This window comes from Pithys albifrons, chromosome 17, assembly GCF_047495875.1.
Source record: "Pithys albifrons albifrons isolate INPA30051 chromosome 17, PitAlb_v1, whole genome shotgun sequence".
Taxonomy (NCBI): Eukaryota; Metazoa; Chordata; class Aves; order Passeriformes; family Thamnophilidae; genus Pithys; species Pithys albifrons.
The window spans coordinates 9,472,760-9,497,237 of record NC_092474.1 but is presented as its reverse complement, the minus strand read 5'-3'; the positions used below and the strand labels follow the sequence as shown (position 1 = coordinate 9,497,237).

Below are 24,478 nucleotides of genomic sequence, written 5' to 3'. Positions count from 1 at the left end.
TAGTGTCTTTTCTTTTAATGCTGGTGTCTCTGAGAGCTCAGTGCTTTCCAGCCCATGGCAGGGGAGCCTGCTGGTGCCCTGGGGAAGCAGGGAGAGGCATGGGAGCAGCCTGTAAGGCAGCGACAGGCAGTTTGACTCTTCTTAATAAAGTGAGACTTTTAAAGGGAGTGTTCTGGGAAACTCAGTCCTTGCAGAGATGTGACTGTGTGAGAACTGCTGGGTCCTGCCAAGGCACTTAACACAAAAGAAAGTGCATGGTGTGTTTGAGATTGAAAATATTTCCCAGCCAAACAAGTAGATGTTTAGCTGCAGGAAAATGGCCCATTGGGTGTTTTGGGAGCTTGTGTGCTCACCTGCTGCAGAGGCCCTGTGCACAGCCTGCACAAGTCCTTTTTGCTAGTGCTCCTGTGCTGGGAGCTCTCTCAGCCACTGTGTGTTCTGTCCATGCAGGCCTCATCCCTGCCTCTGTTTGCAGCTTGCTGGATGTATGGAGCCTGCTGGCAGATGAGCACAGGGCTCCCAGCCCCAGAGCAGTGACAGTCTGGCATCTTTCAGTGCACACACTGTCTGCGTGCTTTCCTGCAGCTCCTGCCAGGCTGGAGCCAAATTTGGGTTTCTCGTGATGGCTACAGGAGCTCACCAAAAGCCTTCATGGCTGAGAGGTCCTCATGATCACTGATGCTGCTGATACACCGTTCCATGCATAGCTCTTTTTGCTCAGCATCTGCTCAGGGCCTTCCAGTCCTAGCAAACAGCAGAGCTGTTGTGGGTTTTAAGTCCTTCTGACCACGAGTGTCAGCTCTTCTCCCCCTCCCCGAAGGCTTTCCAGCAAGAAGGGCCTTGGGAACACCTGGGAAGGCAAAGTGGCATCATAATGGGAGTCCTACAGGAACCACCAGCTGGGGATAACCTCTCTGAGCAGCCCAGCAGGTGTCAGGTGAAAAGAGACTGTGCAAGAAAAGAACAACAGGTCTGATTCTGCTCTATTGTGAGCAGGAAAGAGGTGGAATCACTCTCTCAGTCCACAGCCCACTTAGGTGGAAAACTGCCATAAGGCACTTTGGACTGTTAGGAGGTGGGGGAAGAGGTGTCTGATGAGAGCAAAGGGGAAAGGGGAGGGAAGTGAGAGAGAAACTGAATTTAAATGGATTAAGCCTGTCTGTCCGAAGTCCTTTGTTTCCTGCCACCTCCCTGGTGTGACTTTCACAGCTGAATTCTGTGTGCCTGGGGACCTGGGTTTAGGTTCCCTGCAAAGTCAGCACGGAGCTTTACACCTCCTGGGCATTTCCCTGAGCAGCTGGAAGAGGGTCCAGGAGCCAAATCCCCAGGACAGAGAGATCCCTTTGATTTCTGTTCTCTAATGTCTTTCCTCCTCTCTCTGTAGAAGATGGCCTCGTGAATTGATGTTTCCAGCATCACTGCTCAGGGGGTGACAAATGGGGATGCATCCCCACCAGGCAAGACTCTGTTCTCACTCTCTTCCTTCTGGGATTCCTCTTTTTTTTTGGCCCTGGCATCTTGTTTTTTTCCAGGGCAGCCAAAGTGGGTGTTTGTACAGGTGGTGGTAGGTGCAAACAAGGCTGGGGGTCATGTACAGTGAACTGCCCTCATAAACACCACTGATCAGGAGTATTTCTTGAATTACCTGATTCTCCTCCTCCGCTGGCAGCCCAAAGCATGGGCATGGGGAGTGAGCAAGAAGAGGATGTGGAGTGACAGCAAACTTGGCCTTTGGGCCTGGACTCACAAGTGGAAAGGTAAAGTAATAGGTAAAGTAATGTGTAAAAGTGTCTGTTGGTCAGCAAAATGCTTTGTTTCAAAGTCTTTCAGTTTTTTTAAAATCTTTTAAATGAAAATGCTGGAATTGTTCACACTGTTCTAGATCCAAACAGGGCACCTTGAAAACACCAAAGTTTTCCAGGCTTCAGCATAACTAGGCCAGTACAACAGTCCCATTATGCATTTCTAGAAGGTTATGCTTGATCCACTACTACTGATTTTACATTTATTTTCTTTTGCCTTTAAAACCCCCCTTCCTTAACCTTGATCCTGGGTTGAAAACAGCAGTGCAGAGTCTGACAAGTTTGAGATCTGTCTGATATACTGCCCTTATGAAACCAAGGGGCACATGTGGGGACACAACTCCCTACAGGGCTGCTGGGCAGGCACTGCTGCATCCTCCAAACTAGGAACACGGGCGATGGTGGCAGGGCTGTCCTGCCCTAACCTTGCAGAGGTGCATTGCAACTCCACAGGTGTCCAGTCCAGGAGGGGTCCCTGGGGGAGCACGAAGGCAGCCTCAGCTCACCCTGCAGCTCACACGGTGCCCGAGCAGCCACAGGGCCCTGTGGCTCCTTCTCTCCTCCCTCCTGCTGCAGCCCCAGTGCAGCTGCAGCCAGCCCTGGGAATTCAGTCCTGGAATTTGGGGCCCAAGAAGCAGCTCCCTGCTGGGCCGTGGTCTCGGCAGGGCAGGGACAGGCTGCAGCTCGGGAGAGCTCCGCCACAGTGTTTGTTGTCTAATCATCTCCTGCCCCCGTGCCAGGAGTCGAGTGCACACAAACAGTGCCGGGCTCCGGTGAGAAGCACTGCCTGCGAGATAAGCCAGGCAGGGAAAACACATCCATCTTCGTGTCTCTTGGCCTGAGATGCAGTTTCATCTGCTGGCATTTTCCTGGCGTAGGCTCAGGGCACACCACAATTCACCTGGGGAGCCAGACGCCGGGGAGCCAGCTCCCATTCCTGGCGGGAGGTGTCAGCCCGCGTGGTGCAGGGTGCGACGGCTGCGAGGAGAGGGCGGCTGAGGCCCTGTTGGTGCTCGGGGAAGGGGTCTGACCCCTGGCTGAGCCCCTGCGGCAGCCTGGACCCCGCTGCAGGTCACCAACAGTTTGCTCACCTGAGCAACAGGACCCGACTGCTTACCCAGGCTCCCTGTGCCCCGCCGTGCACCCACCAGTCGGCAGAGCTTAGGTAAAGAGCTTCCAGCCAGCAGCCTGGACAAAGAAGAAATGGCTGGGACATCCAGTGCCGAGCAGAGACTCGACTCCAGCCTGCGGCTGCTCAGTGTCTGATAAGGAGGTTGCTAGTGCCGTCTTGCCGCGCTCCCAACCTGCCAGCTCTCTGCAAATGAAACGTCCTGGTGAACATCCCCCACCCTTGGATCTCTGATCCCCTCCGAAGCTGATCTGAGACTGGAATGTCTCCTGGGATGCGATTCCCTCTAGCCTGAGGGGAACTGCGTTAATAAAACCCGGCGTGAGCGGTGGAGGTGATGGGGGAGGAGGCAGGCAGGGCTGGTGTCATGAGGCTTTCATGAACAAGTCGCAGGTCTGCTGGAACTGTCCCATCCTGTCCTCTCTCCCTCCCCCTGTCCCACGAGTCGAGCTGTGGAATTCAGGGTGTGGGTCGAGGCTTTTCTTCATGCACGTTTCTGCTCAGAGCAGCCAAGCCCCTCACCTCCCTTCCTTTCTCCCACCTCCTGAGCAAACGCTGCTGAACTCCCCTCCTGGGAAACAGGTACCATTCCTATAGTCCCTCTCTGCACAGCCTCCCTGCCGCTGGGACCATCCTGCCCCTCCACGTTGCTCAGGCATCATCCTACAGTGTGCATTTGCCTGTGAGCAGTGGAAGGTGTCTGTCCCAAGGATGTGCAGGGCAGCTTGGCAAGCCATGGCCAGCAGTAGGAAGGAGAGAGAGTAGGACAAGGTGGCTGCACTCCTGGCAGGGAGGCAGCTGGGCTGGTTGGTGCCAGGGGAGCAGAACCAGCCAGGCATAGGGCTCTGACTGAATGAAGCCATGTGAAGGCTGTAAGGATGGGAGCCAAAAAGACAGGAGAGCAAGCAAACTCAGTTCAGAGGAGATTGCTTGGAAGAGAGATCATGGAAGTGTGGGGTTTACTGGTGAGAGCACTCTTTTGCCTCCCATTTGGATGCAAAGTGCCTCTCACAGTGGTTACTTTGGGCAGCAGCAATTTTGTGCAGTTCTTGTTACTTTGTGCAGCTCCCTGCCACTCAGAGCTCATGCTGCTCTAGGATGCTGTGGGGAAGGACCTGTCTGTGTCCCACTCTGCATTGACCACTAATAAATGTCAATGGAATAAATTGACTGCTGGACAGTCACAGAGCTCAGTTCCCAAATTATTTTACCATTTTTGCTTGGGTGGCAAGTGCTGAACTCTGAGACTGCATTATAATAAACTCACTGTGGCAGCCTTGGATCCAGGGAAGCACTCAGAGACCACAATGAAGACTGAAGAGCAGTCTAAAAGGAGCACCATGAGACCTTTCACAAGGCTGGGAATGAATCCAGCATGGCACACACAGTGTCCAGCCTTTCCAGAAAGCTGAGAGGTTTGCTCAGACCACTGTTTTTGCAAAGGCCAGGCTGTTCCTATAAAGGAGGATGTTTGCAGTGTTTCTAGGGAAGAGTCCACGGATGGACTCTGCATTGAGCTCAGCATTCTGTGCTGGAGATGGCGGCTGAAAGAAGAGCATTTTCAGCAGAAATTATGACAAACCAGAATGCACAGCCAGGCTGCCCTGTGCGTTTGCAGCTGTGAAAACCCTCCATGTGAAAAGGAGACACCACTGCCTTCTTCTACAGAGGAAAGAAAAGATGGATTCTGATATTTAGTTTCCGTTTGAGAGAAGGTGTTGGAAGCTGATGGTTGGACGGTCTCAGTAGGACAGGGAGAGCAATGTGATTAAACCTTACGAGACATTTTGGAGAGCTGAGACAGAGGGCCTGAAATAACAGATATCTGTGAACTGTTCTGTAGGGGCTCCAGCATCACACAAGATCTCTCTGTCTGCTGTGTGGGCCATGTCTTTGCTTGGGAAGGGGAAGATGCGGGGAGTCAAGTTCAAAGCAGTAGCTGTTTATGGGTTGGTGCTAACAGCCTCCTGAAGGCCCTGCCTTACACGGAGCCTCCTCACTTCCATAGTCGGTATCACGTTGTTTTAGTACAGACGCCTGGGAGCTGTGCCCCCTGGAGCTGTGCGCGGGGAGCACCGAGGCAGCTCTCCGGAGATGTTTGCTGTCTGTCTGCAGCACAGAGGGGGGAACCAGACCAGCCAGGGAGCAGCTGTGCAAGAGTGGAAGGGAATGGCCTCTGGGCAGATGTTTGGGTGAAGAGGAAATGCTAAACCCCAAGCCCATCGACCCGGACACCGCAGGTAAAGCATCAACAGGGAAAGCAGGGAGCCTGTAAAGGTGTGAGAACCCTCGAGGGCCTGCTCAGCACTGTTATCTCCTGAAAGAGGTGTGAGCTTGACGCTTTGGACTCCCTGAAGCCACTTGGCAGATCCCAGCCAGAGGAGAGGCAGCCAAGGGCAGGGGCTTATTGCTCAGATTCCTCAGACACACACCAAACAAACCTGCTCTGGCTTTTTAGCTGCACTGCTTATGGCGTGCTCTGCAGCTGTAAACAAAACAAAACAAAATCCCAGCCAAAATCTCTGGGCTCAGGTTTGCTGTCTTGCCCTGTATTCAGCAGGTGAATTCACAGTAATTGTTATCCTCACAATATGAGAATACTCCAAATGTGTTTTGGAAGAGATAATTTTTTGACTCTTGACTAGATCTGACTGAAGAATTTGGGGACACAAAACCCCATCTTTCAGTTACAACTAATGGCATCAGCCTTCCGTTGGGATCAGAACATGCCTCCAAGTGCACAAGCCCCTGCTTTAGGATGTGTGAATACAGAGGACATGGAACTTCTGAGATGCAGCTGCCAGGAGGAGATTTGGAGAAGTTCTTTTTCTACTGCCTCTCCTTTCCCCACCAGGAGGTGAGGGCACCCACATTCCGCAACTGGTACCTTCCTCCACCCAGAGGGCACCAGGGTGGGTCCAGGTGGCACAGGTAAATGCAGGGATGTACCTGCATCTCCCAGGATCCATGGGCATGGCTGAGAGAAGCCTCTTCTGATGGGGATGAGCTCTCCAGAAACCTTGAGCACAGCAGGGTAGCTCAGGTGTGCTCCAGCATTCAGGCCCTGGTGTTCAAACAGGAAACACTCGTGACGTGAACAGATTCAGGTCTGGAAGAGCCTTCAGACCAAAAGTGGGCTAGCATGAATGAGTTAAAAGCCTTTCCTTTGCTTGGTGAAGTTTATTGAAAACTGCATTGTTCATCTGTTGAAACTTCACAGCTGTTGAGATTGCCCTCGGGGCAAACCACATCCAAGAAATGGCATGTAGATCCTGGGAGCACGAGACTTGAAAGCTGAAACGGCACTCTGAGCGCTGCCTCCCCTCCCCTGCAGTCACCAGTCACTTCTGGCCATCTGCAGCTCCTCCATGGTTTTTCCTTCCTCCGGTTTCTCATCTCCAACCCTTGCAGCGCAGTCACTTTGTTTCAGGCATTGTGTTCTGGCTAAAAGGAGACTGAAAGGATGCAGACAGCAAGAATCTTTGTGGGGAGTGTGCTCAAGGCCCGTGGCATCCAGAGTGAGACAGGGCTCTGTGCCACACCGCCGTGGTGATGCCATCCAATATCACCTACCTGTGACACTGCTGCTGTATTATCCCCTGGGGAGTGGTGGTGAGGCAGGACTGTGGGAAGTGTGCCATTTGTTCATGAAAAATCTGTGAATTACATTTTGTGGTAGCAACCTCCCTGATTTTTTAAAATTATTATTTCTTAGTTGCAACTCTGCTTGCAAAAAACTTTATAGGATAAAGCCAGCAGAGTTTGCATATTTTCATCTGACCTGAGAGCTCCGTGTGAACTTGGGGACTGAAATCAGCCACTTGGCACAAGCAAAATTAGGATTAACCAGAGCTCAAAGATGAAAATAAAAGGAGGACATGAAAAATGCACTTACTGTATACATTCAGTCCTAAATGATTCATGGAGCAATTTTGACTAGCAAATCCATTGGTAAGAACTGGAGGTTTGGTTTCTTTCTTTTGGGGGGATTGTCCACAAACAAAAATATTGGCTAATTCATCAGACACTTTCTTCTGCTTTGAATAGTTTGCCCAGATTCCCTGAGCAATCATCCCATGCAATTTGCTGTTAACCTAAATAACTTAAATTCAGGTACACCCAGAGCACTGCCCAGATCTGCCCCTGCATGTACTAATTAGGGTTCTCCAAGCACAAACCTGCAGCTCAGGAGGCAGGAGGCTCCTGCAGCATCCCCAGATGGATACCTGCTGGTGGTGGCCCATGGCAGGGACTGGGCAGGGATGATCCACAGCGTGGCACTGCTGTGTGGAGAGTGCTTTCTGCAGGAACATGACACTTGTGGGCGTCACCGTCCCCCAAGCAAACGCCCCGTGAAACTGCAGCCTGGTAAAGACAGACCCGCGCTGTCGCCCCACGGAGGGGCAGAGACAGGCAGGAGACACAGGGAGGCCAGTAGTGCATTCCTTACCTGTGAAACAACCCCTTCTGATGCAAACACTTGGAGAATTCCTAGATCTCTTTGTTGCCACATTTCACCAGTGACAGAGTGAGGATTTAAATGAGGCAAACTCTGAAGGGGGAGGTTATGATCTGCTTTTACAGCAATGAGGAGAAAGTAGTTGAAAAAAAACAGACCTGCTTTTTACAAACTTTGTCCTACCTGCTCCTGCTGCTAACAGGAGGGGATATACTGGCCAGCCAGTGCACCAAGTTATTCAGAAATTACTGGTTTTGAGTCAATCTTTCCAGAAGTATTCAGGCATTAGTTACTATCTTTCAGATTTATATGTCCCTAAATCCAGAGTCAACCTTCAAGTGCAGACAAGCCCTACCACTTGAACTATGTAAGGAGGGATCTCCTGGAGCAGGTAGAGACAGAAATGAAGCTACTTGATTGAATCAGAGATCAGATTTAGGCTGAAAAAAAATAGAGAAATTAGAAAGTTTGGCCAAGGAAGCAGTGAAAACAGTTGTGGGGATATTTAGATGCAAAGAGGACCCTCCTGCATAAGGCCCCCAGTGAGAGGATGGCTCCTTGGCAGGGCTCGCACAGGGAGACCTGACACAGCACTTCCAGCCTCCGGTGCTGAGGACTCTCCAGCTGGGAGCAGAGGGCTTGGAGTGGGTGGTGTGTGTGAGGGTGGAGTTGTGTACACTCAGCCTCTCAGACAGCCACAATAAATTATCTCATTAGTAAGCCCAGGGTAGCTGTGCTCCTCAGCACATACCCGGCCTCCCACTGCACAGAAAAACTTTGCGTCTAATTAACCAAATCAAAGGGTCCCCCAGACACAGCTTAGAGGGACGCGCTCAGCTTGAAACCCAGGCTCCTTCAGCAAGTTGTTTTGCACGTGGTGGAACTAATGAATCTTGATTTCTTATGACTGGAGCTCTGACATTCCCTGCACCCCCTGCAAGTCTGTCTTCTCCTCCCCCTGGCACATGCCAAGCTTCTTCCTATAGTCAGGAACAACCAAGAAGGGGAAGGAGCCCATGGTGTGGTAGCTGCAGCCTCACATCCTGGTGGCTCAGCCATGCTCACATGCTGATGGCAGAGAGCTGAGCTATGTCCCTGGGGGTTTCTTGCAGTGAGGGGCTCCCTGAGGTCATCTGTGTCTTCCCTCCTGCCTTTTCTTTCTACTATCTTTAAGACCTGTTCGCCCACAAGTGCTTGTGGCTCATTGGGATGGGGCTGCACAAGGAAGGGAACCCTGTTCCTCCAGGACACATGGCTGGGAAAAGGAAAATGTGCAGGTGCTGCTTAGGCAGGGGCTTTCCAGTCACATTCCTCTGGTTCTTCAGTTGCTTGGCCCCCTCTGTATCAGTGGAAGAAAACAGGCAAATGCCGGATGTAAAACACTGCTGTTCCAGCTGAAAGCAGAAATGCACAGCTCCTGGGGCAGGCGCTGTGGGAGGAAGGATTTGGGGGTGTTACCCCTCAGAAGAGGAGACCAAAGTGGTGTTTGTTTGAGGCACGATCCCTTTCTTTCCTCAGGAGCTGCAGCTCCCCCCGCCCGCCCAGCTCCTGCGCAGAGGGGGCAGCTTGCTTTACAAACGCTTTTCTCTTCCCCTCGTGCTGGAAACTTGACTCTACAAAAACACTTACACAGCAGCTAATTGCCAGTCCTGCAGTGACTTAGCTCTCTAATTCCTGCCAGTCAATGAACCAGCCCAAAGAGCTGGTTTTCATAATGTGCTGAATATACGAACACAGCCCTGGAGCTGGGATTTTTTTTCCTGGACAACTTCTGGATCCTTCTCAGTTTTGGAAATTCCTTTCACTCCTTGGGGCATAAGGAACATCCAAAGATGGAGCTGGCCCATTCCGGAGAGATGCTGAGCAGACATGGACCCACAGAGGCCCTGGAGACCAGCAGGGTGCCAGAGAAGATGATTGTCAGGAAATTAGTTTGAAGGTAAAACTGGCGTCATCCAGCCTGTCTGTTTGTGATTTGAGGGCTCATCATCATCTTTTTATGGATTCCTACTGCCCAACAATGTCCACGCCTTGCAAAGTGTTCCTTGATCTCCTGCTTTGTATCCAGAGGGCTGCTGCAAAAATTGTTGTGCTGGCCAATGGCTTAGACCACATCATTCCTCCCTGTGCTCCTCCCTGGCACTCTCTTTTCTCTGCCCCAATTGTGGAGGGCTCTATCTTTGCTCTTCCAGTCCATCATTATCCACCTCTCCTCCACCCGTCGTCTCCCATGCAACAGAGGCCATCTCCATGCTCATTCCCAACAAGCACCTTCATGCTCTTTCCTGCTCTGCTCCACACCTGGAGAAGCACCCTCTGAGCATTTGCAAAGCCACCACACTGCCCTCCTTGCAGCTGTCCTTTGTCACCACATCTGCACTAACCCTCACAGGAGAGTTGCTGGGTGCAGCTCATCACCTGCCTGCAGTGCCCCCCTGCCTGCCCTGCCTGCTCCCTGCTCATGTTCCCACTCTTCCTGGACTGCACAGAGCTCTGTCCCTTGGCACAGGCTCGGGGGCTTTGCAGTGGTCATGGCCCTCACCCAGTGGTGGGAGCCCAGAAACCTCGAAGCCACATTAGGGCTGGTGACTCTAGAAATGGTGGGTGCAGTGCTGCACCCACCTGCAGTGCTGAGTTTGGGCGCAGTGAGGGACCAGTTTGCCCCTGAAAGCGTTTGATGCCCCATTTGGACTAGGGCAGCGTAGTGGGACAGACTGAAAGCAAAGTCAGGCCCAGCTGGGGAGTGGGTAGAACTGTGGGCAGTGTCTGCTACTGAGGCAGAAGAAACCGCACGAGTATAAACCACTCCTGCTGTGCAGCTCCGACAGGAGGATGGAGGGACGTGGGGGCAGCCGTTTCTCCCACGTAACAAGCTACAGGACAAGCAGAATCGGCCTCAAGTTGTGCCGGGGGGGGAGTGTGTTACAATTGGGTATTTAGAAAACATCCTCACTGAAAGCGGCTGTCCAGCCCCGGCACTGCCTGCGCGGGGCAGTGGCCTCAGCGTCCCTGCGGGTGCTCAGAAACCGTGTGGATGTGGCAGCTGGGGATGCGGGTTATTGGTGGGCTTGGCAGTGCTGGGTGAACGCTCAGACTCGATGGGATCAGGGGCCTGTTAAGGATACAGTGATTAGAGGATGCAGGGACTGAAGGATGCAGGGATTGAAGGATGCAGGGATTGAGGATGCAGGGATTGAAGGATACAGTGATTAGAGGATGCAGGGACTGAAGGATGCAGGGATTGAAGGATGCAGGGATTGAGGATGCAGGGATTGAAGGATACAGTGATTAGAGGATGCAGGGACTGAAGGATGCAGGGACTGAAGGATGCAGGGATTGAAGGATGCAGGGACTGAAGCATGCAGGGACTGAGGATGCAGGGAGTGAAGGATGCAGGGATTGAAGGATGCAGGGATTGAGGATGCAGGGACTGAAGGATGCAGGGATTGAAGGATCCCGCGATCCCCTCCAGTCCGCCCCCCCCCCCCCGCGTTCAGCCCTGTGGGCCGGGCGGGCCTCGCGCGCCCCCTGGCGGGGCAGCGCCGGCGCGCGCACCTCGCGGGGAGGTTGGTGGGCGGGGCCCGGAGACACTGCCCTCTCTTTCTGCGCATGCGTAGAACGGGAAGCGACCTTCCCTTAGTGGGGCGGAGCCGCGGCTTCGGCAGCCTGATAGAGCATGCGCGCAGCGTCACGTGGTGACGGCAGCGCTTCTTAAGGCGGTGCGCGGGGCGGGTGGCGCAAAGCAGAGCAGAGCGAGGATGGCTCGCGGTGGACGGAGCGTGTCCCGGCCCGCGGCGGCACCGGCGCCCGCCAGGTACTTTGGCGGCGTGGCACGGCACGGCACGGCACGGCGGGGCACACCGCCGCACGCTGCCCCCGTGCCGCCCTTCCTGACTCCCTTCTCTCCGCAGCCCGGCCCCAGCGGCCCCGGTCGCGGCGCCCGCGGCACAGCCGGCGCAGCCCGGTCTGATGGCGCAGATGGCGAGCACGGCGGCCGGCGTGGCAGTGGGTTCCGCCGTGGGACACGTCGTGGGCAGCGCCATCACCGGCGTCTTCAGCGGCGGCTCCTCCTCCGAGCCGGCCAAGGCGGCGGCGCCCGCCCCGGTACGCGCAGAGCTTTGCCCTTGGGCTGCCCTTGGGCGGCGAGCCCGGGCGGGCCGTGGCCGTGGGGCGGCGGTGACGGGGAGCGGGGGCAGAGGGCACCGGGGGCCGCGCGGGGAAGGGGACAAGGGGACGGGGCCGTGGGGAGGAGGCGACGGTGCCCCCGGGCCGCCCCTCACCGGGCCCGTGTCCGCAGCAACCCGTGAACCAGCAGTCGCCCTTCGGACCCTGCCACTATGAGATAAAGCAGTTCCTGGAATGTGCTACCAACCAGCGAGACCTGACCCTGTGCGAGGGCTTCAATGAGGCTCTGAAGCAGTGCAAGTATAACAACGGTGAGTTTGCCCTGTCCTCGCAGGAGGGAACTGCTGCCAGGAGAGCACCTGAGATGGTTTGAAGGTTGCAGAAGTGAACTTAGGAGGTTGTAGTGCTCTTCATGGCTTTAAGTAGGTAGCAGTTCTGCCTCTTCTGTATCCTGTAGGGCAAAAAGGAGCTGGAAAGGACAGGAGAAGTGATAATATTTCTGAAGGTGGGGAAACTGTAGGTACCCTCATAGAGGGTCCTCTCTTGCTGCTGTGGGAAGTCTTCTGCATTTCCCTAGCTGATTCCTTAATTCCTGCTGCATTTGTTACAAGGTGTTGCCAGAAGTTACGTCTTGTTCTGGTCACCTTAGATAAGAGAGCTTTTAATTCCTGCTGCTGGAACATGTACCTAATGCTGAACTTATGCTTCTTCCCTGTAGGTGTTTCTGCTCTCCTGTGAAGAATCTCCCCCTCGCAGGGAAGAGGATCAAGATGTAGAGCCCTGCTATCTGCAGGGAGTGGGAGGACGGACAGGGAATGAGCTGGAGGGAGCACACTGACCAGACAGGAGTATTCTAGTGGTAATTCACTTCTGAACTAGTAGGGAAGGAAAGGAATGGTTGGACCTGAGGATTTTCAGAATTCAGATAGTGCTATATTTATTATAGAGAAATAAAGGAATTTATTTGGACCTATACTTGTGCATGTTCTTTATTTAATTCTCAAGCTAAAATTAAGCGACCAAAATGTTAATTTTATCAGCCACTGAAAAGGACAAGGCACAACTGTGTATTCCCTGCAAACAGGAGGTGCAGCCTAGCAAGGACGGTGCCCACATGACTTGGCAGAAAGAGGTCCAGACCTCAGCTGAGGCTGCACTGGCTGCCCTCCAGGCAGAGGAAGGGCTGGAGAAAGGTAATCCAAGATGTGTCTATAGTATTTTCAGTAACAAATTATTCTTCTATAGATATCCTCATCCTGAAGAGCTGTTCTGACCTCAGAGCTAAGAAAGTGTGACCTGTCTGGCTGTGGGACTTGGGTACAGTTGGCTGATCTTATTTAAAAGCTTTAGCAGGTTATGCAATGTCCTCAAGGTCACTGGCACCAGGTGAAGTTTGGAGCTGCTTTCCTCTTACAGTCACCTTGGCAGAACAATCTCATGAGTGCTGCCCTCAGACTGGCCTCCAGCAGGGCAGCCTGTTCTTCACATTGGTGTAAAAGAGAATTTTTAGGCTTCAGCTGGAGTTTTAGTGGCCCAGCAGTGAAATTGTGATACTTTCAGATGCTTAACCGATGCATTTTCATGGGAGAATGAGCCTATTAACCTCTGACTGTTAAATATTGGACAAGTTCTTAGCTGGGACCTATGAGGAAATCCAGGTCTAGATGGTAAACGCTACCAGCAGATACTGGAGGCTGGTGTTGAAAGTCCTGCCCCATTCTAAATGTCACAATCTAAGTTCTCGGTAGACAATGTCCTGAGCTGTGCCTGGCCTTACCAGGGATGCCTTGTGCTCTTCTGACAGATAGCCAAGGGAAAAAGTAAATGCCAGAGAGTCAAAGCCAAAGTGCTCCATGTTCTGAACTGTCCCAGCATGAGCAGGGGGGGACCACTCTGCAGTTGTTTAACTCCCTTTAAGAAATACTAGATGTTGGTGTGTGCTGGTCTGGATGGAGAAGCTGTTAAGGAGAACCTTCAGAAATTCCTACAGCAGGTGTGTTCTGACTTTGAGCCATCTTGGCAAAGTGCTGCAGTTGAGATTGGCTGTTTCTGGAACAATTTGTCCTGGTAACTGCAGTGGGCAGTCTCTAGAAGGCCTTTGAGTGGTGATGGTGTGGAAAACAGGTCTATCGAGTGATGTGGGTGTGTGTTCCTCTGGCTGTGGGTGCAGGGAGGTTGAAAGGAGGTGCAGGTTCTTGTCACTGGGGAGTGCAGGCCATGCTATGGGAACAGGAGTGACCCCCTTGAAGCTGCTTCTGGTGCTGTATTTGCCTGGTTTGTAAGGGTGCAGCTTTGGATGCGGTGGTGTGAACCTCTGAGGAGCAGGAGATGCCAGGAGGGGGATCTCAGAAGCAGGGGATTCTTGCTGAACTGGGAATAAGCAGCTGGGCAGGTGGTTGAGTCCTGGTGGTGTCTGAGGGGGGGGGGTGTGTGTGTGTGTGTGTGATGTGTAATGGGTCTGTTCCTCATTTAGGGATGTTCTTGAACTCTGAGCTCCTCTTGCTCTTTGAGGTGGTTCTGTTCCTTAGCTGGTTGCTGGTGTGGGGCTGAGCCCTCCTCTGCAAGGATCCCTTCTTCCACTGGTCTCTCCTGTGGGTCTTTGCTGAGAGCTGCTGCAGCCGATCTGTGAAGTGACCAACCCTCTCCAGAGTTGTGTGTTCTGCTGTGTTGGTCAGTTGCCCCTTGCATGTTGAGCAAGGCACTGCCAACCTGTGAGACTAAGCCTGGGAGAGACTTCTGGGTTTACCAGTTTCTCCTGTTCTTCCCTCCCTGTTCCTTCCAAGGAAATACTCCCTCTTTGCCAAGGGGCAAGCTGGGCAGGGTTCTGCCTGCTGTGGGGTAGAAGGGCAGCAGGTCCCTGCTGTCACACTACCTAGGAAGGGTTCTGCAAACCAGCTCTGGCTTCTGCTTGTCCCTTCCCTTGCTGCCTGAATGCATTTGCTGCCCACAGCCATAACCAGCCCTGAACTGGGATCAGAGGACAGTCCCACAGGTGCTCTAAAAGGGCTGAGATGTAAAGAGGAACCATGGTTGCAACCCTGGCTCCTCTCTGGGTGTCTGGCTCTTACCTGTTAGGTCAGGGTAGTGTTTCTCCAGGTCCTCTAACAAGGATTCATAGCAGGTGGCTTCAGAGTTTTCTTCTTCTGACAGCAGAATGGGAGAAATGGTTTAGTCTCTCTCCTAGCTGCAAACTGAAGGCTTGTAACTGGTACAAGTGGTTCTGCCCAGGAAAGGTTCCTCGTCCCACAGAGCAGCTACCTCAGACAAAGATTTGGCTCTAGCGCTTCACCTGAGCTGGCTTCTGCCTCCTCAGAGCTCCTGTGCTGTGTCCAAGTGACTGCTGAAGCCCCTCTCCCCCCCATACCCAGAGCAGACCCTTTTTGGCACAGAGGCTGAGCTGTGCTGTCCCAACAAGGAACTTACGGATGACTCGGATGAGGATGTAGTGCTCCCTTTCCCGTAGGTATTTACTGGTGAATTCGGCTGCAGGATTTTCCACTTTGCTGAGGTTCATCAGAGTGCCCATTTCATCCAGAAGATCGATGCAGTCTGGACGGGGAGACACAGGTGAAGGAAGCCCAGGTGTGCCCCTCTGTGGCCAGCAGTAGTCTGTGGGGTCTAGAGCTATTTTCCTTAGCAATTTATGCTTTGAGGTGAATCTATTGAGGTCTGGAGGTGGGGAGGTTTGCTGCCCCTTTCCTGGTGTTTTGGGATGTTGTGTGACTCCCATGTGACCTGTTTGTTACCCTCTGCTGCTCTCACTGGGTGAGTGCTGGTCCCTTGGCGCCCCCTGCCCAGGAGCACTCGTACCTTCAGGCCTGCACTGACACTTCCTCTTCAGGTGAGTTGTGAGGATCAGGACACAGCACTGCAGGTTCAGCATCACTTGGCAGTTGGCTGCAGACAGAGAATGAGACTTGAGATATGAGTGCAGTCACCCCAAATCCAGGGGCCCCATGGACATGGCAGGAGGCACAGCAGGTGCCTCAGAAGTGCCCACTGTGTGACCAGCAAAGGCAGGATCACAGGACTTTGAGCTGCTGCTTTACAGCCATGGCTGCTGGTGGTTGGTGCTGGGAGTGCCCTAGCCTAGGGGATAGATGAACATTTTGATTTGGGGAAAATAGTTCTCATTGACCAAGTGTGTCTGTCCTTCAGCATAGTTTCATTGAGCGCAAGTAGGAAAAAGCAATGAGCGCTGGTCCTTGCCAGTCCCCTTCCACAGGCTGGTCCCAGTCACAAGGGGAAAGAGCTGGAGATTGTGGCTGAGTCACCAGGGGATATTTTGGCCATGAACTCTCACCAAGTTTGTCACAATTGAGAAATCCCCAAGGCTGACACGTGTCAGTAGTGAGAGCTGGGGATCCAATTCAAATAGCAGAGGGAGCAAAGGCTTAGGACTGTGTGTGTCTGATGCCTTCAGACACGAGTGTCTGGGGTCAGGCAAAGGCTCTCAGCCAACTGGGCGAGGTCAGGAAGAGGGGCTGTTCATTCCCTCCTACCAGCCACAGATACCTGCTCCCTGAAGTTGAGGGGCAGGATTTGAGCCAGGAAACCTTTCCCACAGAGCCAGGAGCAGAGGAGCTCTGCTGGCAGCTGGCATCTCTGCCGCACAGTTTTTCTGGTTGTGCCTAGGGAAACAGGACAAGCCCCCCTGCAATGATTCCCCAGAGCTGCCAGGCTGGGAACTTACCTTTGCCTCTGGCCTCCCTCCCTGTGATTAACTCAGCTCTTCTGGGTTGGTTTTCTTCCATGATTGTGTTGGGGTTATAGATCTCCCTTCCTTTAAACAGGTGAGGTGCAGGATGCTGATGTGCCCTGGCAGAGCTCTCCTGCCTGTTCCCAAACCACTGGGCATTGCTGTGTACCAGGGTGCTGTGTCTCTCCCTGCCCCTTGTGGGGGTGGTGAAGGTGACTGTCTGGCCCCAGAGCTGAGGCAAGGCCAGAACTTTCCCCACATACCTCCGTATCTCACCGTGATGAACATGGTGCTTGGTGTTCCTCTCCCAGAGCTGCTCTCCTGTGGTGGGGGCCCAGACCTGTGCTGGGGGGCTGCTTGTGCCAGGTGCCTTCCTGCAGGCAGCGGTGGGAGCTGCTGGAGAGCCCAGGGAACAGGCTGCGTTTCCCACTGACGCTGTTGTGGTTTCAGTAGCCAGATTTCCCAGCAACGGGGAGTGGCCCCTGCAGATTCCCAGGTCTCCTGCAGCTGCGGGGTGGGAGGTGGGGATAGAGCAGGGGCTGGACTAAACAACAGCCTGTTGGAAAGACTGCCTGCTCCATGTGGTCCCAGCTGTTCTGAATTTCTGACTTTTTGCAGTTTTGCCATGTTTCCTGCCTCTGTTTGTCCTGCAGCTCATCTGGGCTGTGGTGGTGCCACATCTGCCCACTCTGCTCCTAGCTGAGCCCAGCACTGCTGCAAGGGCAGCGTGCCCTCCTCTGCAAGATGACTGGATGCCACTGGAAAAATCTTCCCTTCCAGGACCCTGCCTGCACCAGTCCTACTCTGGAGCCCAAGGCAGTGTGGTATTGCAGCCCGGGAGGAGCTGTGGGCAGTTGAAATTAAACTTTATTTGCATATATGAGTTCCTTCTGTTCTCTGAGCACCTCTCATTTCTCATGCATGAGGGAATAAAGCTGGCAGAACAGGGCTGGGCTCGTAGCTGCTCCTGCACTGTGCACAGCCCGTACCTTCCTGCTCCCATGGACTGTCAGAGTGATGCACATGGCTCATGTGCCAGCTGCATCTTCCATTTGGTGCCCAAATGTTGCCATGCAATGTTCCTGCAGCAGTGCATCATCATCCCCTCTTCCTGTAGAAAACATATGGATGAAACCATGTCCCTGGTCAGCAGATGGGGAGGACCTGAATGGTGGGAACCAGTAACAACACTAATGCATATCCAGTCCTCACTGCTCTGTGGACAAATACCCTTTCTCTGAAATGCCCCTCCTTGCAGGAGGAGGTGATTTCCTTCTGCCTTGCTGGGTTTCATTTCACAAACTTTGTCTGATCCATGGACTTGGTCTGCTTGCAGAATGGAACGTGTGTACATGTGATACACACCACCTTGCAGAATCTGGAAAGTGTTGGTGGGCAACAACTGCAGCTGTGTCTGCAGCATGCTTGCACCTCCATGAGCTTGGGGGCCTGGCTGCATGACACACAAACTGCTGCTACCTGTAGGGGAAGACTCCACAAGCCCAGAAGACATCATGACAAAGCTCTAGCCTTGGATGGGCTTTGGAGCTGGTCTCACACAGCTGTGGCTGCCTGCTATATGCTGGCTCTAATACATCTAATAGAGCAGTTTTGGCCAGATGGGCACAGGGGGATGCAGCCAGGCCTGTGCAGAGACTGTGGTGTGGCACTACATCCCTCTGGCTGCCCTCCTGCCCCACAGCAGTCCCTGCAGCCCAGCTGTGCAGGGTGCTGTATGGCCCTGTCAGGTCTCACAGGCCCCTCAGTGCTGCAGGGCACTACAGCTGGGGACTCTGCTCCATTGGAGCTGCTCTGAGTGTCCCAGAATACAGGAGACAGATGAGCTGTTGTGTGCACCAGAGCTCTGCAGGGTGGCTCAGCAGAGCAAGAGTCCACCTTCCTGCATCACGTCCTTGGGTGATGATGGTGCTTCCTCTTTAGGATCTGGCCATGCCAGAAACACAATGGTCTAACGCGGCAGGGCTCCACCTCAGAGTTCCATTTTCCCTCAAACACAGAGCATACACAGACCAGTCACCTCAGGAACCTCTTGCAATCATCTTTGGCTTGGGGACACCTTAAGAGCAGGACAGGGTGCTGCAGAGGGGAGGGAATGGGCCATCCCTGAGTGGTATTGTGTGGGGGCTGAGCTTGCCTGTGGAGGGCAGGAGTCACTCACCACTTATGGGACAGTGCCAAGTGCCTGCTGACCATGCTGCTGCAAAGGACAGCCATGGGCTGGTGGCCATGGGACATGGTGTCTCTGTTGTGGGTGTCACAGACAGGAGGGCCTTCATGCCTGCTGAGCTGGTGGCCTTCAGCTGTAACGGTCTGCTGTCCTTCCGCACAAGGCACCAGCTGTGCTGCAGCCACCTCTCACTGCAATGGCTCCCTTGGGAGATGCCTTCTGACCGGTGACTTCGGCAACCACCCCACCATGCTGGCCCATGGCTGCTGTTCCTGAGGAGGCCCTGGCAAAGAGGCAGCACCTCCAGCACCATCAGCAGCTCCCAGCACCCAGCCTGTGCTGAAGGGCAATCATTCCCATCACAGCAATGGAGCTGCATGGTGAGGGGAGCAGCAATTTTCCTTGTACTGTTCTATGATGAGATTGCTGCCAGGGAACTCTGGTACAACCCATCTTTCATTCTCCCTGGTGGCAGCAGAGCCAGCTGCTCCCTTCACAGGGCATCCTGAGCATGGTGTGCCTCCCAGCCTCCTGTGCACCTGATGGCAGAGGGCCTGAGGAAAATGTCTGAGTTTGAAACTCCTCTGCCCCCCACATCAACAAGGACAGATGGTCAGTGATGCCTCCCCCGTGCCCAGGACAGAGGATGGTGGGTTTGGCTGTGGGTGCATTGGTGCAGCTGGAGGAAATGGCCTGGCCTGGGGCAAAGGTGGGCACTGGGTTGCAATGCTCAGCTCTCACCCCCTCTCTGAAGCCCAGCTGCAGCAGAGCGAGCAGCCCTGGGGAGCTGAGTCCCTGAGCCCCCTATGTCATTTACATACGCCCTGCGGGCACCATCAGCACAGTGACCTGGGTTCGTGTAGCACCTCAGACCCTTTCCAAAACAGCCTCCCTTTCCTCTGCTTCCTGCCATGGTCCCAGGCTTCCTGGTCCTGCTCCTGCTGGGGATGGTGGGCACAGGTAAGGGTGGTGTGGCCGAGTGAGCTGCTGCCTGGGGGACACTGCAGGGTGGTGGGCAGGATGTGCTGTCCAAGGGGGTGTCAGTCTGAACAGGCCATTTCGCTCCAGGGCTGTGTGGGGTGATGAGGAGGTTGGTGATTTGGTTAATGGGGATGCCTCAAAGGAGCCGGGGCAAGTTTTGGGGCTGAGGGTGATAGGGGGCATGGCTCAGCCCATGAGTAACGGCATCCTCGGTGTGTGCAGCTTGCAGGGCTCACCCCGTGCTGACCCAGCCACCCTCTCTGTTCGTGCTGCCCGGGCAGTCTGCCCGGCTGTTCTGCATCCTGAGCCCCCAGTACAACATCACCGAGTTCGGCATCACCTGGTTCCAGGAGCGCCCGGGGCACTCCCTGAGGTATCTGCTCTATTACAACTCCGAGCGAGAAAAGCACAAGCCTGACAAGACTCCCGACCGCTTTTCTGCCACCAAAGACCTCGCCAGCAATGCCTGCATCCTCACCATTGCGTCTGCCTGCCAGGAGGACAATGGCACCTACTACTGCGCCCTGACAGATGGCTTCAAGTGGTTTTAGAAACGGCGAACAAAAGCTTTCTAAGCTTTCTTTTGCGACCCTGACGCGAAGCCCTCGACAGGCAGAGCAGCAGCCCTGGGGGGGATGCAGAAAGACCTCCCCGCACGCTTGAGCCGGCCCAGCAGCGCTGCCTAGTGCTGGGAAGTGCAGCAACCTCCTCTTCCGCCCCAAACGTGGCCCGTGGCGCATTACAGAGCCTGACATGGTGTGAGACCTGCCAGGGCCTTGTGTTGCAGCAGGAGGATGGAGGGCTCCGCTGTGGCCTGGCTTTCCTGGGCGCCTCCTCCTCGGCACTCCGCGGCCTTCATGCGACTTGGGCTTCTGCACCGTTTGGCTCCCCCGGTAATAAAGGTTAATCCTGACCCACACGGCTCGTGTCATGTGTGGGGTCACCCTCGCGGGGTGGCCCCGGGGTACCTGGGCCAGGAGGGCGAGCAGCAGGCGCTGTGGCCCCGGTGGGATCTCCTGGGCTGGACGGAGCCGTCACCCAGCGCTGCAGGGGCCGCTCGGCCCCGGGACACAGAGCCCCCCGCCCGCCCTGCCCTGTCCCCCTTCCCTGTCCGCCTGCCCTCACCGCCCACCACGGCTCCTGAGGGCAAAGGGACACGTGTAACCCCGCGGGTTGTGTCCTTCATAAGGGCGTTTTCCCCCAGAAAGATGAAGGATTTTCCCATTGAAATCCCACGGAATTCGGCACCGGTACCGCGGTGGCCGCGCTGCGCATGCCCAGACGGCGCGCACAGCGGCGGGCTTAGGACCCGGCGGCAGCACTGCTGTCACGTGGGCGCTGCTGGCGCCGCCATTGGCTCAGGGGAGCCCAAAAGTAGACGCGTTACTTCCTGGTTACCTCAGTGCGCGTCAGGGCAGCGGGGCGGGATGGTGAGCGGCTGTTGGGGACCCTGCGCTACGTCCCTGCCCGCGGGTGCGGTGTGGGGAGGCAGCTCAGCCTGGCTCCGTCCGCTGTGGTGGTGCCCCTCGCTTCAGCTTCAGCGCGTTCCTCGCCTCCGGCTGCGTGCGGAGCGAGGGCGCCTGGGGCTGCACGGCTGAGCTGGGCTGTCTGTATGGGGAGGTTCGGGCAAGCAAGCCCAGGCGTGTTTCCTCAGAGCTGACTTTAAAAGGAATCCCTGCTGGGCATGTAATGGTTCTCCAGACTTTGCAAGTGCCCTACAGCGCAGCAGGGGTTTGTGGTGTTATGTTTTTGTACTGTTGTGTTAAGTAACCTGGGTTAAAGCTCTGTCTTTCCCCCCCGGTGTGTGAGAAGTTGGTGTTAGTGCTGGGAGACCTTCACATCCCGCACCGGTGCAGTGCTCTGCCCGCGAAGTTCAAGGAGCTGCTGGTTCCAGGGAAGATTGAGCACATCCTGTGTACGGGAAACCTCTGCACCAAGGAGAGCTATGACTACCTCAGGACCCTGGCTGGGGACATCCACGTTGTTCGGGGGGACTCTGAGGTAACCCCAGTTCCTCGGGCTGCCTTCCCACATACTGTGGTTGTCTCTGTGGGTCCTGGAGAGTCCCTCAGCATTACCACTTCCTGAACTGTAAATTCACCTGAATAAGAAGTAGCAGTAAGAGTAAGGAAACAAAATTATTTTCTAGGCCTTTCTCATTACACCAGGAAAGCCTGGGTGTGAGGGAGTAGTACCTGCACCTGATTCATATGAACTCAGGCACAAGTGATTACTGTAAGGCCACAGTGCCCCATCTGGCTTGTAGCTGCAGGAGTTCTCTGTGTGTGATCATTTTTAGTCAGGTAGCCACGAGCCTGCAGCTCTCTGTACAAATTCCTTACTCTGCTCTGAAGTTACTCTTACTGGGGTGTAGTACAAGCATCCAGGGGGATCTGCACATTAAGAGAGACCTTGTGTGCTTCTTAGTGATGGGCAGGTTCGTGTCGTGGAAGCTGATCAGTCCTTGACTGATTTGCAGTGTGTGGCTTTTTCTTTCTCAGAGTCTGAATTATCCTGAAGAGAAGGTTTTAACTGTGGGGCAGTTCAGAATTGGGCTGATTCATGGCCATCAAGTCATTCCCTGGGGCGATGCAGCCAGCCTGGCACTGCTGCAGAGGCAGCTGGATGTGGACATTCTCATCTCGGGACATACACACAGGTTTGAAGCATTTGAGTATGAAAAAAAATTCTACATCAACCCAGGATCAGCTACAGGAGCCTACAGTGCTTTGGAAAGGTGAGTGAGGGCAGGTTTGAGCTGCCCAGCAGAGCCTGTGAGTGTTACCTGACAGGTCTCTGACCACTATGCTGGAGAGCACTGATGAGGTGCTGTGAGGAGCAGGAGGCTGCATCCCTCCCTTTCCTTCCTGGGGAATCCAGCAGGGTTTTCTTAGCCCACCCACTGGGCATGAGAGCCCTGCACTGGTGTGTCTGGGACTGTTTCTTGTACCCAGAGAGGGTTGAGTTGGAGCAGCTTCTTGAAGTCTTTTTCCTTTCTGGTATCTTCCCAGAAGCTGCATTCTAATATTTTGTAGGAAATCAGACTTCTGGAGGCCCTGTCAGCTTAAATGTCTGTGTCTGACACAGTTTGGGCTGTTCCAGGCTAAGTGCAACTCTGCCTTAAACACTTTCATTAGTGCCTGCAGACCCTGCAGCATTTCCCACTTCCCTGCAGCCCTGGGCAATGAAGTGTATGAGAACACATAAACATAAGATATGTTAACAGGAGGAAGTATAAGCTAATTGGGACGATTACAAAGTATGTCTTCTTTCCAGGAACATCACCCCTTCATTTGTGCTGATGGATATCCAGGCTTCCACAGTTGTGACTTACGTATACCAACTAATCGAGGATGATGTGAAAGTAGAAAGAATTGAGTTCAAGAAGTACTGAATCTTGTTCAAATCTGGTTGATGACATCTTGCTGCCTTTCAGCCCTTCCTTTCCCAGTTCAGTCTCAGGGGCAGCAGGTCATGGTGTGATGCTGCAGCAAGCTGGGCTGCAAAGCAGCCGTGACACTTTACTGCTGGTGAGCTGTTCATCTTGTTTGCCAACCAGAACTTGAAGCAGAAGACACAGCTGATGAAGAGAAAGAAGCCTGTGTACTAATCCTGTGTCTGAGGAGGAGCGGTTGTGTTCCTGGCCTACAGGAGTCACAGAGGGTGGTGGTAGCTGGGCATTGTTCTGTAGAACAAACATAGGATAATAAATCCTTTCTTCATGTGTCTGTCCTGATCATTATACTTGTAAAAGGTGAAGGGGAGCAGGAATTAGGTGTGAGGGGACTCCAAGGGCTAAAAGGAAGCTGCCGTTTGCTTGCTGAAATGCAAATGTAAAACATGTCAGGATCTGTCAGAGATGCCCAAGGACTCCAGTTGCAACAGCAGACCCATCCTGCCTTCTTGGAGGCAGCATGGAAAGGCAGAGGCAGGTCTGGGAAGGGTGATGTGGAGAGCTCTGTGTGGGTATGTGGGGCTGGGCCCTTGCCCTCATGCTCCAGAGGTTCAGGATGCAGAGTCCTTCTTGTCCCTGTGGTGCTGCTGGAAGTAGGAGCATCAATGGTGCTGCAGGAGTGCCTGCAGTGAGGTGGGCTGTGTGGGGCAATGGGCTGGGGCTGGACCAGCTGCAGATGCAGAGCCCTGTGGAGAAGCACCTGTGTGGGAAGGGATGTGGCTGGAGGAGCTGTGCTGCTGCAGAGATCTGAGTGGGTGGGTGATGCCAGGGTCACAGGGCAGGTGACGGTGGCTGCAGAGGATGTATCGGCAAGGTGAAGTAGAAAAGTGTTCCTGCTGTCCCTTGACATGGATCTTGAATCAGGTTCAGGGGCTCTTGCCCAGACACCTGCATTCAATTGGTCATAGTCTTGTGGCTCCTGAGAGACACCTGCTTGTGGTGCCCTGCTGTGGAGCAGGACCTGTTTTTCCCAGCTGACTGGCCCAGAAGCAGGAGGCCTGGAGTGATTGTGGTGCTGGCACCTGCCCTGTGTACAGGGTTTCCTGGTACAGCCAGCCCATGGTCCTGCTGGGCAGGAAGAGGCACAGGAGTCTGTGGCTGAGCTCAGATCTCAGCAGCTGTGTTGATCTTGCTGCCTTGTAGAGGACCAGAGGTGCCTGCAGTGGGCAGGGAGAACACTGGGGCAAGAGCTCCAAGGAACTCTGAGGGCCACATATATATGAAGGGCTGTGCCTGGCCAGGTGGGGACTTAAAAGGGAGTCAGGGTCCACAGCACAGCCCCATCATTGTGGGGATGTTGAGCTGGTGGGACTGCATCATGGCCTGGCTCCCTCTGCTCCTTGCAGTGCTTGTCTGCAACTCAGGTGCTATGGCCAGACCAGCTGTGTCTGGACAGGACCTTTGGGCACAGGGGTCATGTCCTGCTGCCAAGGTAGGATTTTTTCCTGGGGCTCTGACTGATCCCCCTTTTCTCCCATCTCTCCTCTCCATCTCCGTGTTCCCTAGTCCAGGCAGCAACACTGAGTCAGCCATTCTCATTGTTAGCCAATGTGGGAGAAACCATCAGGATCACCTGCTCAGGTAGCAGCAACTGGTACGGCTGGTACCAGCAGAAGGTCCCTGGCAGTGCCCCTGTCACTG

General features: G+C 54.3%; 4 protein-coding genes and 1 long non-coding RNA gene across 8 annotated transcripts; 3 read left to right on the top strand and 2 right to left on the bottom strand.

Annotated features, from left to right (window-relative positions):
* Positions 1–6,133: 6,133 nt before the first annotated feature.
* On the bottom strand, positions 6,134–7,252 carry LOC139680144 (uncharacterized). The gene is made up of 3 exons (XR_011699313.1): positions 7,110–7,252; positions 6,505–6,587; positions 6,134–6,386 (listed from the first exon to the last, which is right to left on the bottom strand). It is a non-coding gene; the product is annotated as an uncharacterized lncRNA (long non-coding RNA).
* A 3,844-nt stretch (positions 7,253–11,096) lies between these two features.
* CHCHD10 (coiled-coil-helix-coiled-coil-helix domain containing 10) lies at positions 11,097–12,484 on the top strand. The gene is made up of 4 exons (XM_071572360.1): positions 11,097–11,204; positions 11,302–11,494; positions 11,688–11,826; positions 12,234–12,484. The coding sequence occupies exons 1-4, from the start codon at positions 11,149–11,151 to the stop codon at positions 12,251–12,253; spliced, it is 408 nt and encodes a 135-aa protein (XP_071428461.1). The 5' UTR covers positions 11,097–11,148; the 3' UTR covers positions 12,254–12,484.
* Positions 12,485–12,490: 6 nt separating this feature from the next.
* On the bottom strand, positions 12,491–17,018 carry C17H22orf15 (chromosome 17 C22orf15 homolog). Of its 2 annotated transcripts, none has more exons than XM_071571913.1 (5): positions 16,478–17,018; positions 15,326–15,412; positions 14,939–15,064; positions 14,584–14,658; positions 12,491–14,138 (listed from the first exon to the last, which is right to left on the bottom strand). In XM_071571913.1, the coding sequence occupies exons 1-5, from the start codon at positions 16,839–16,841 to the stop codon at positions 13,981–13,983; spliced, it is 810 nt and encodes a 269-aa protein (XP_071428014.1). In that variant the 5' UTR covers positions 16,842–17,018; the 3' UTR covers positions 12,491–13,980. The 2 variants fall into 2 exon arrangements, with proteins under 2 accessions (XP_071428014.1, XP_071428015.1); XM_071571914.1 differs by having other exon boundaries at positions 16,491–17,018.
* Positions 17,019–19,236: 2,218 nt separating this feature from the next.
* Positions 19,237–20,156, top strand: LOC139679916 (pre-B lymphocyte protein 3-like). The gene is made up of 2 exons (XM_071572073.1): positions 19,237–19,362; positions 19,606–20,156. Exons 1-2 carry the CDS (start codon positions 19,314–19,316, stop codon positions 19,932–19,934), a joined length of 378 nt encoding a protein of 125 aa, XP_071428174.1. The 5' UTR covers positions 19,237–19,313; the 3' UTR covers positions 19,935–20,156.
* Positions 20,157–20,175: 19 nt separating this feature from the next.
* Positions 20,176–23,078, top strand: LOC139679915 (vacuolar protein sorting-associated protein 29-like). Of its 3 annotated transcripts, none has more exons than XM_071572071.1 (4): positions 20,176–20,276; positions 21,196–21,384; positions 21,885–22,120; positions 22,660–23,078. In XM_071572071.1, the coding sequence occupies exons 1-4, from the start codon at positions 20,178–20,180 to the stop codon at positions 22,775–22,777; spliced, it is 642 nt and encodes a 213-aa protein (XP_071428172.1). In that variant the 5' UTR covers positions 20,176–20,177; the 3' UTR covers positions 22,778–23,078. The 3 variants fall into 3 exon arrangements, with proteins under 3 accessions (XP_071428172.1, XP_071428171.1, XP_071428173.1); XM_071572070.1 differs by having other exon boundaries at positions 20,176–20,285; XM_071572072.1 differs by lacking the exon at positions 20,176–20,276 and adding an exon at positions 20,788–20,813.
* The last annotated feature ends 1,400 nt before the right edge of the window (positions 23,079–24,478 follow it).